The sequence below is a fragment of the Poecilia reticulata genome, linkage group LG8 (genome assembly GCF_000633615.1).
Source record: "Poecilia reticulata strain Guanapo linkage group LG8, Guppy_female_1.0+MT, whole genome shotgun sequence".
In the NCBI taxonomy this organism is placed as follows: Eukaryota; Metazoa; Chordata; class Actinopteri; order Cyprinodontiformes; family Poeciliidae; genus Poecilia; species Poecilia reticulata.
Window position 1 is genome coordinate 2897378 of NC_024338.1, and position 11498 is coordinate 2908875.

At 35.1% G+C, this 11498-nt stretch overlaps 1 protein-coding gene across 2 annotated transcripts; it reads right to left on the minus strand.

Moving 5' to 3' along the window:
- Nucleotides 1–391: 391 nt before the first annotated feature.
- On the minus strand, nucleotides 392–11377 carry mob3a (MOB kinase activator 3A). 2 transcript variants are annotated; one of them, XM_008415139.2, is made up of 4 exons: nucleotides 11071–11377; nucleotides 6495–7035; nucleotides 3272–3474; nucleotides 392–829 (listed from the first exon to the last, which is right to left on the minus strand). In XM_008415139.2, exons 2-4 carry the CDS (start codon nucleotides 6910–6912, stop codon nucleotides 800–802), a joined length of 651 nt encoding a protein of 216 aa, XP_008413361.1. In that variant the 5' UTR covers nucleotides 6913–7035; nucleotides 11071–11377; the 3' UTR covers nucleotides 392–799. The 2 variants fall into 2 exon arrangements, with proteins under 2 accessions (XP_008413361.1, XP_008413360.1); XM_008415138.2 differs by lacking the exon at nucleotides 11071–11377 and adding an exon at nucleotides 9204–9435.
- Between the last annotated feature and the right edge of the window lie 121 nt (nucleotides 11378–11498).

Consider the following 11498-nt stretch of genomic DNA (forward strand, 5'->3'; position numbering starts at 1 on the left):
CAGTTAAATTATTCCGGAACAATCATCTGACTTTGGCACTTTGTCCCAGCTTTGCTGTCGCCATTTTGCGGAGAGTTTTTAAGTAATATAAAGTGCCATAACTTGTCGACAGCTGACGTAAACTGCTTTTGTGGGAAAAAGTAAATAAAAAAACCCTATATCATGTCAGTTTGAAAAAATAGATTAACAAACAGGAAAATGAAGAGTATTATATCTGTATTTCAGTAAGTTTTATAATCATTTCCCCATTAATTACTGTTTTTATTTATTTCAGTTCAAGAAAAGGTTTTCCCAGTTTCAGTTTTTGCTCTTCAGTCAGTTTTAGTTTAACTATAATAACTTTGCTGAAACCCAGTCAGTGTTGATGTAAACACAAACAAACCACTTCCACTTAAAACAGATTAGAAATCACTTTAATGCAACAACATAGTGATTTTTAAGACTTACAGTCAGAAATAAAAATCTAATTTCAGATCATTTTAAGCCGAGAGGAAGGAGATAGCCTGGTGGAACGATTGAAATAAAATAGAAAAACATGAACACAAACATACGCCTCTTAATACTGTGATCTGATAACATGTCTGCAAGAGCTTTTTTTTTCTTTTATCTTTTTTAAAGGAATAGTTTGCCTCACACGAGAATGTTCTTGTTGAAAACCTAAAGAATGTGGATAAAATAGATTACAGTACTTAAATATAAAAATAGACTCTGGATTTCTTTGCTCCCATTTCTCTCCCTGATTCAGTCGCGGAGATGGACGGACGGATGGATGGACGTGTCCGGCGTGTCCTCAGGTCCCTCAGTGGCACATTCGAGCAGTCATCTCCTTCTGTAGAAACAAACAGCGAGTCGATTATTAGAAACGCTAAATATAATCAGTATTAATGGACGACTCTGAAATAAATGAACTTTTCAAAGATTTTCTGATTTATTGAGCTGCACTAGTAAAAGTAAACAAATTAATTCCTAATAAAGCTCTAATAGAATAAAAAAAACTTTAATTTTCAAGGCATAAATTACTTTATATGTGTGAGTTCAAGAGTATTGCTACATTTTTTCTGAGTACAACTAATGATTATTTTTTTATTTTTTAAAAATTGTCCCATTTTGCAGATTTTTCATCCAACTACCGAAACCCATTTCATGCAATAGTAGAAATACACAAAATTACAAGTAGACAAATTATTTAATTCCTTTTTTTAATTTGAAAATAAACATTTTATTGGAAAATGATCAAGTGTACTTAAACGACACGTCTGATCTGCTGATTAATAGATGGAGAGCAGCAGCAGCTTGATCTGAGATTTATTTATTTTTACTGATCAGATTTACTTATTTTGAAGCAGATGAATCTAAAAATGCCACTTCGGGAGTTCTGGGTAGAACATTTTTTGTACAGTTTTGGCTTAAATGCTGCTCTAAACATGTGGTTCTTTCTTTTCTTGTCGAAAAGCAAGATTTTATTTTATTCTGCAAGTTTGCATCAATCAGCAGCTGAACTTAGTTAATGCTGCACGCAAATATTGATAAGAAAAATTGTGAAAATATTGTAAATACTTTATGTAATTATTACTTTTAAGGTGTTTTCCCCCCTATAGATTGGTTGAATTAGGTCAGCATGGTGACTCTGTGAGGCTAAAATTAAAATTTTCTCAACTATTCACTGCAGGAAATATACATGTGTGATTCAAACAGATAATATCATTTTTTAAAATCATTTTTCATTGTTCATCTTCCAAGGTGGTGAAATAAAGTCCTGATTTTGAAGCAGCAGAGTTTTTCCAGAGCTTGATCACATGACAAGATGTCGATGGATCAAAAACAGAAAACAGGTTAAAGGTTAAAGCTCTGAGTTTACAGCTCTGTAAAGTCAAGCTAATCAGGGAGACCTACTTTTCAGATCCGAGAAATGTCAAAACATGTCGCTTTAAATCCATAAAACGTTTCCTCAGAGGGCGGAGGGACCTTCAGTCTGAGCATGCCCAGTAAGACTGCAGGAAAACTGCACTGTTTTAGAGAAAACTTTAGTTTAAACCTAAATAAAATGTCCCAACGTTTGTTTTCGCAACATGTATGAAAACGAGCCAGCCTGCAGAGCTGCTGTGTTTACCTTCATGAGTGGAAATTTACATGCTTTTGCTTTTGGCTGCACAGAGCATTTTGCATGATTCAGATTTTCTCATTCATGCTGAACAGCAGGGAGTTTATTTTTACCATCACTCACTATGACACAACAGGTACATGTCAACAAACCAGCATATTATAAACAAAGTTAATGAACTAAGTAAAGCCAATTAAAACGACTATCAATTATTTGAACAGTACTTGATTGGCCCTCCTTCCACTCCAGTTCTATCATGGTCATTAATCTGCGTATTGGTTCTTTTATCTCCATAAAATAAAACTCACCATCAGAAGGAAACGGCTTCACTGGCTTTGGATGTGTTAAGCCAGCAGACAATTTAGCCCCAAATCGTCATTCTAAAAGCTTCAGCGAACCTCAAGACAGAGTGTGCCTCTCCACTTTTTCTATGACCTTGATTTCCAAATTAAAAGCCTGATTTGAACGCACCTGAGCAACAGTCCAGTCCTCTTTATCCAGAGTTCAGGACACTTTGACTGTGGTTTTCCCAGGTACTTACAAATCTACACCTAAAAGTTTTTTCCTTCCACTCAACTTTCCAAAAATAGATTTCTCTGAACAGCCAGCTTCTTTAACAATGACTCTTGTTGTTGACAATATTTTCTCTATTTAAATAATAATAGATAATTCAAATTCAATAAAAAATACTTCATTAATCCAAAGGGAAATTCAATACTGAGATAATAGTTATATTATATTAGCACATTATATTTAATATATATTGTTAATATATATTATTATATATCATGAATATAATCAAATTACCTAAATGTACTAAAAGAATCAAATATTCAGGTATATTATGAAATTGCGGTGCTTTTACACCGTTTCAACGCTAGGGGCGCTAAAGCTTTGATTTTAATTATTTGTTTTTGCTAAATTCCTTCCACATAATACTTTTACTTTTTTATCCAAGACATACAGATTTTTAAGTTAATGTTAAACTGAAAGTTTCTTTAGAAAATAATCTTGTCTTCATTTACAAATTTTAATATAATTTAACCAATTAAATCAAATTAAAACAAGGATCTGTAATTATTATTTATTAGGTTATTTGCTCTCTGATTTGCCCCCATTTGAGGCCTCTCTGGAGTTTAATTTGCTCAGGTTCAGGTGTGTTTGACTCACCAGGGGTTCCAGTTCTTTGTGGTCCGTCAGGTTGAACTCAGTGACGAAGTAATAGAAATGCTTGTAGCAGGTGTTGACGTGCGCCTCGGCGCCCATCTGGGAAACCCGGTCAAAGTGGTGGATGTAGACGTGGACAAACACCCGGAACAGACGAGACAAAATCTTCTTAGCCACCTGCATGAAGCACTTAGGGAAGGGAGTACCTGGGGGAGCAGCAGATGGAGAGACTCTCTTACTGTCTGCACCAAACATAAAACACATTCGCAGCAAACTACTTAGTAAAAAATTACATTTTCTGTTCGTCTGACTGCAGTTTGCTTTGACAAAATTAGCAGGAAGTAGTTCACATCGGCGCTGGTTTCTATTCATAGTGCGCTGGGCATGGTGTGACCCATTTTTTTAATCCACTGCCTGGATGTTTCTGTTGTAAAGTCAGCTGCTGAGCCGCAGCAGAGGCCATGCATACATGCAGAGATAATAACGTCCAGACGAGAACGCCACTGCCGGGGATTTACCGAATCCTCAACGTCTGCGATGAAAAACGCAGAAGGTAATCTAATAAATGCAGCCTTGAAATACAAACGCTTCATATTTTGGATTGCACAACTATTTGATTTATTTATTTTTTTCACAGGTTATTTTTAAAAGTTGCTTTTTGCACCAGAGTTTGGGTTTCAGATGATTATTTCAGGTTGAACTTTATTTTGATGTTTATTCGACATTATAAATCGGCCTGTTGCAATAAGCCAAAAAAAAAAATCAGTTAATTAATTGGATCATGAATTAAACTCAATAATTTGCATGATTTAACTTTTTTCTCTTTCTACCAAAAACTGGATGGCAAAAGTCTTCAGTCTGGTGCTTTAGCCCTTTTTTGAGGGACACTTTTGTTTACAGAGGCTTTATAATTAACTTTATGAAGCGTTTTATTTTCCAGCATCAAATGTTCATTAGAATTGAAAGTTTATTGATCTTTGTAAAAGTAATCTTGCTTTATTACATCATGGTCTCAATTTCTCTGCACAGTAAAACTAGGCAACAGTAAACAACATGCAGTGTTTTCTGTTTAAACAACATTAAACCATAACCTCATACTTAGCCACCGCAGCTCTTTGTCTATTAATAACTCTCATGTTGTCTCTACAAACAATTTGCAAATTATCTCAAATCAACCTTCTGCATTTGTATTATCTGAAGCGATTGTTCCTTTTGATTACCGTCTGTCTTTGACATTGTGTTTAAGTTTCCCACTACATCATTACTTGATTTAGTGCTTCAAGCTTTCTAAATTATATTTTTGCTATGAGAAGCGACTGCGGCAAAAGTAATTTACCTCTTATCTAAGCTGCAATCAAAGACACCCTGTATAAAAACATTTCCATTGACACTAGAAAACCCGTTTGCCTCCATACTTCAGCTCGTTTGGCTTTGTCTCAGGAAGCTTCATGGTGGAAAAAGTGTCAAAAGAAACTGGTGATAAATGTTGACTGTAGGGCTGCAGAGGAGGAAGTGGTCTTCTTCAACAATTTCAAGTTTAGTGAGAATAAACGGAGAGTTCGGTCTGATGGGAACCACAGAAACTCAAAGGCCACGTGTGAAGAGCAGGCGCTGCTGATGAGCGGATAAGGACACAGAGGGTTGATTTACGCTGCTGAATGAGCTCTATGTTTCATTTTCTGTTGAATATGAGTTTTATGAAATGGTTAAGATGAAGGTTTGACTGCAGAAGATCAAAACAACTTTGATTCATCCAGATTTATTCAACTTAACTGAGGATAATGTGAATATCTAAATAAAACCAGTTTACTGCACACAGATTCAGAAATAATAAGTTACATAATCGCAATGTTACATTTTCAGTACAGAAACTGATTATTTCTACATCACCCTTATCAAATTTATTTGACTTTTTTTTGGAAATGCATAAATTATTTCATAGGGCTAGGTCACACTGTTGAATCTTAACTCATCTTAACTCAATCTTAACTTTACTCAATGTGTAAATATCTGCATATAATAATGCAGAATGCATTAAATGCTAATATTTATTGTTGAGAATAATAAAACTAAAAGTATGCATGCATAGGAATTTTTTTATCCATATATTTAAAATCAAATCTGCATTTTTAAACAAAATTAATATTCTCTATAAGAACATCAAATTACAGATAGAGGAGTAAAAATGTAATGTTTTCAGTCTTTTATTTACTTTTTATATAAATTGAGAGGCTTTCGGAAACCGAGATTATAGTAATCCTTTGTTATCATGATGATTCAGGAAGCATTAATGTTAGCCTGTTTTGTGTCTGATGTGATGCAGAAGAATTAAAGCTGCACTATGTAACCTTTAAATAAATTAAACGTAAAGCTTTTTATTGTTTATTTTGTGTGAAGCTAAAACTGCCACTTGACTATTTCTGGGTAGAATATATATACAGACAAAAGTTTTTTTTGGCCTAATTACTAACTACTATCTACTGCTCTGATATGTTGCTCTTTCAGCAAATGGCTGTTATTATTATCTGTTTCATACATTTTTTATTTTTCTTCATACTGCAGCTTAAAAGTGTGTGTGCAATATTAAATTGACATTTATTACCAGTGTTACTGTACTCAACATAGACGAGGGTTTATTTGCAAATTTAAAGAAACTATTTACTATTAACTATAAAACAGGAGAACAGATTAGGTCTGTTGCAAAAAATCAATTAATCACATGATAAATTAAAACAACCTCAATTATTTCCATTTGTATGATTTATAATTTTTCTATTTTTTTCTACCAAAAACTAGATTATAAAAGTTTTCAGTCTAATGTTTTGATCTCAAGGACAATTTCGCTTACAAATACTTTATAATTCATTTGATTTATTGTTTTGTTTACTCAAACATAAACCTATAAAGAGTGAAATCAGAGAAACTGATCATTTTAAGTGGTATGTTAATTTTTCCAGAGCTGTTTATCTTTACGGACCAATTTTATTGTTTTTGTTTCAACACCATTTGATTATTTTCAGTTTATTTGTCTTTGTTCTGAATGTATCCATCTTACTACACACCTCATAGTTTTTTTTTTAAATTATTTCTGTTGAGGTTATTCGTTCTCTTATCCAGTTATTTAACACTAATTTGTTGGTCTGCAAATATTTTTTAAAAATCAGTGAATAAGATCAAATAAATTGCCGAAACTCGAAACTCAAAAAAAAAAAAAAACAAGACTCACCGACGTTGGTGGGGAAGATGTTCTCGTTGTTGATCTGTACCTCGATCCAGTCCATGAGCAGGCTCATGTACTTGGGCGCCGACAGCGCGGTCGGCCTCTTGTACTTGTGCTCGTCCTGCCAGCGGTACTCGTACTTGGGCCCGCCGGACATGACGGGGCAGGTCTGGTCGGTGCAGGAGTCGCTGATGGTGCCATAGATGAGGTTGATGCGGTTGAAGAAGTCGACCACGTGGACGGCCACCCAGTCGTTGAGGTCCTCGCCGTGCGGCAGCTGCACGGCCTGCTTCAGGTCCAGGCCCGCGTTTAGAGACGCCTGCGCCTTCTTGTGCAGCTCGAAGCGCTGCGTGCCAGGCTCGAACTTGCGTTTGGGCCGGAACGTTCTGTCTTTGTTGAAGACTTGCTTCAGGGCCATAGACATGGTCGCCTACGACGGATCCCTCTGGTGAATTATTTACTGTGGAGGAGGACGCAGTCAAAAGGTTGCGCAAACAACCTGTGCAGACCTCAGGGTTTTCAAGCTGTTTGGCTTCTGCTTCTTAACCTGCATCCAGAAGATATAAGAATCAGATTAGATATTAAAGTAGCAAAATATAACATTGCAAATGTGGTGCGAGGCCAATTTTTGGCATTCTTTGAGATTTGCTGCCAATTATTTCACCCCCAAAAAACTATAAAACTGAAAAAGGACTTCAGATTTTTTTGATGGGGGTAAATTACAGGAAAGCACACACCGTTGGTTGGTGCATTCATCCATTTAATGATTAAGAGAAAAAAGTAGATATTTTGTGACAAACGTCAATCGTAGCAGATCAGTGAATTCACACTGCTCAACAAAACTGAATGTCTTAGATGCCCCAAACCGGCTCATCAACAGAAATAAAACCTAAAGTTCAAATTTCTCACACAAATCTGAATATTGGCTTCATTTGAAAGCTGACTGTTTTTGAGGCGACTGTATAAAGCTGCAGACTCTCTAAGGTCCACAGTCCAATCCTGTTCTGTTTCGCACACAAACAAATTAAAAGCTGCTTGAAAACTCATCTGGTTCAAATCTGAGTCAGATCAAACTGCTGTTCTCGTTCATTTGGGATTGAATTAACAGACTAAATACACATCAAAATACAAAAACATCCACATTTATTATTTTCAGACTATTTTTTTCTTCTTGAAAGGTAATCTATAGCAAGATAATATTCCTTTTCAGTAGTCAGAATAAAAAAATTCTACATTATTTCAGTTAATAAACAGTTAAGCATCATTATTAACTCCAGATTTAACCTCAAATGTTTTAAAAAGTTTGTACTTTTATATTTACTATTTTTTTACTCTCATCTTTAGTCAGTCTTGTTAATGTTTTCAACATTTTTGGGGTAGATGCTGCACAAACAGCAGATCAAAAAAAGAAAATAATTCATATTCTCTATAATATCCTGTCACAGTTTTTAAAACTCTGCATTCATAAATTTGATTTTTTTAGTTGATCAATTAACTGAAATATTCTGACAAGTTTTCACTAAAGGATTTTTGTTGAACGTTTTTATCACGTCTAAATATATTTTTTAATTAAGCATGATTTTGGGTCGCAGATTTTTCCCAGATTTCGCTAAATGACCCCAGAACTACTGTTCATATAGTTTAAAATCAACTTTCATCAGATGCCAGGAGACATGCCTCAATGACCACAGTTTATTTTTGATTTCAGAAATATCTCCATGCTGTAAAAATGACTATCTTTATAGGAACTTCTCCATGAATCCTGGTGGAGCAAATTATTTATCACTTTGCACTGAAATAAAATCCCAAAAATGGATCAGAATCAGGGTTGCTGTTATTTTTTGAGACTTCAAGGTTTGTAGAATATCCACTGAGAAATTAAAATGTGCATATATGGGAAGGGAAGAAAAGAAAAATCCACTTTTTGTGTTTTTAAGAAGCAAAAATAGACATAAACTATTAAAATGACCACTAAAGGGGTTTAAAAGTCTGAATTATCATGAATATTTGTTATAATGTGTAAAAAATATATTATATTTATGGCAATTTTTGTGTCTCCAATTAATACAGGTGGGGCGCAAAATGAAGGAATCCCCCTCCTTCCCTCAAAAGGATAAATGTTTAAAATGAAACCCAACTTTATCTGCTACTAAATAGTGCCACCAATTTTAAATACATTCAAAACAAGTTAAGTAAAGTCAATAATTAAGGTGAAACAGCGTTACTTCCACATTAAAGATGAAACATGGAGTCTGCGTGAGTCATTTCCTACTTCAGAGCCCTGAAAGCTTACGATGCACAACCATTAAAACGACGGAACCCGCCTTTAGCATCGCAACTTCACATTAGTGCCGTTATTTAGCCCTCTGTCTGAAGAATGAGCACCACCCCCCTCATAACAATGCGGATTTGTGTCGTTTTTAGCTCATTTTCCAGGATGAAAGCCCCGGAGATTAAAACAGCGGGGCACATGACGACTGTTGGTGAAGTTTGTTCTTGACGCTGCACAGCGCGCACGGACTTGTTGCTCAAAAAAAAAGAAACACACAACGAAAAATAAAATAATAATAATAATGATAATAATACACAAGAAACCTTATACACCCACAATTACAATTATCAACAAAATCAACCAGAAACAACATCAGTTATCTGAGACGGTCTGATCAAACGGTGACGAAACCGCACAGTTGAAAGGCACTTTCCCGAACTTACTTGTTCCGCCTTCCTGTTTCCTTCGGTCTTCTGCCGAAAGATTACACGATAACTCGTCGATAGCTGTACGTCAGTGATATGCGCGACCTACATTATGGGTTCAGGCAGCTAAACATGCTGTAAAGACGGCGATAAATCAATAAATATGCCACTTTAATGAAGAAACTAACGTCTGACTCCTCCCTGCGATGCGAAAAGTATACCACAGCAAAGTTAGCGGTAACGCCAGTGACTTCCGGTTGAGACCTTCAAAATAATTGATTTGAATTTTTCCACTGAATTGTAACACGTTTATAAAATATTGTTGCTTTGATATTACATAATGAATCTTACCCAGGTTGTACAACATGAATAAAACTTTGGGGAAAATGTTATTATGGAAATTAGAGATGAATAGAAAGTGTTTCACACATTCTTAGTAGTCAGGTATTTGTACACAGATTACAGATTAGATAAGAGATTAGGGATCTACACATATCTTTTAAGATGTTACAACCAGTCAGCCCACTCTAACAGTAGATTAGAGTGGGCTCTAATCTACTGTTAGTACTACTGCTACTACTCTGGTGTGTTGTTTATTTAAAACACACCAGAGAAAACAGAAATGTATATGTAGAAAGGAGTAAAATTATATTTTTCTTTTATTGCTTCTTGTTGTTTTTGGGATTTCAAAACTCATGTAGATTAATTTGTATTTTCTCTTTTTTTAAACTACCGAGACATATTATTTGAATCGCTTATTATTTATGTAAAATAACCATAAGCAACTACATCACATATTTTAGGTACAAATCCGTAGTACCTAGAACGAGAAAACCTTATTTTGAAAAGCCACATTTGAACTTCCGGTCTTGTTCAGCGTTGCCTGGCAAGACAGAGGCACTTCCTCTGACAGTGTGTTACAGAGCTTGTCAGACTAACCTCATTTATTTCACAACGCAGTCTAAGTAAACCACAGTGTATCATGTTTAAATAAACAACTCTAGATAACTTTTTATTGCTCGTAAATCTATTAAAATGCTCACAAAACATGCATTTTTACATGTAGGGTTCAGGTGATCAAATGCAATAATTAAAAAAAAAAAACATCCTTAATGACTTGTTGGCATTTTTACCCTTTCATCTGTAGTTGAGGTCGAGTTGCAAAGGTAACAAAAAAGTTAAAAAGTAGAACTGAAGTCCTGATGTCCTTTATAACTAATTTTTTGGGTAAATGAAGCGTTCCCACTTCAGAAATAATAGTTTCTCAAGAAAATTTGTGGTCTATGTTGAAGTTTCCTCCCACTTACCTGTCAACGTTCAGTTTCAGTTCAATTCAGTTAATCAATAATTAATAATTCATTCACAAAATACATAATTTACATTCAATCCTACCCACATTCCTGTTGATCCTGGTTACTAAACGGTGCATTTAGTTCAGTTTACTATTCAAATTAGTTCAAAACATTTTCTATCTAATGAAATCAGATTCATTAAGTGAAYGACTAGAAGTATTCATGAGCGCGTAGCGACAGAAAACAATCGTCTGTATTGCGTTGTTAACTTTATAAGAATCCTTTCTTCATCCTGTAAATGAATGTTGTGGGGACAGTGGAGAGGAAAAACTTCCCTTTAACAGGAAGAAACCTCCAGCAGATCTCAGCTCAAGCAGCCATCTGGAAGTTTGAGAAGACAGAGCAGATGCACAAAAAAGAAACACGTGAACTAATGCAGGAGAGTTTTATATCTTAATGAAAAGTAAAACATTAATTCAAAGCACTGTTTCCCTGCAGGAAGAAGGTTCTGGATTTAAATCCCAGTCTGGAGTTTTTCTGTATGGAGTTTACAGATTCTCCCTATAATTTAACTGAGAAAGTCAGAGTTTTACCTTGCGGCTCACATCTCTTTTCTCCCCGGCAGGCTGGTACAGTATTCACATAATTGCAGATAGTTCCCCACTCTTCCTATTTACTTCCCGTTCCATTCAACCCCCACTTATGAACTATGAAGTTAATGAGATGGTTGCTGTGCAGGCAAGCAAACCAGATCTGATTCCTCCTTTAGAAGAACTGTTTTTCACAAAATCCCCTCAAAATCCCCTTGGTGGGCCAAAGTTTTAACAATAACAACCATTTATGCCACTGTAATAGCGTCCTTAAATCTTGAAAAACTGAATGCTCCAGGATCTTAAAGTGCCATACCTCAAAATGGTTTTGTTGGAATCCATCTCGAAGTTTAGTTTCAATAATCTTAATTTGGTAATTTAAGAATTCCGAAATATTTTAAAGCAATCCAAGATTAATTCACTTTAAAATG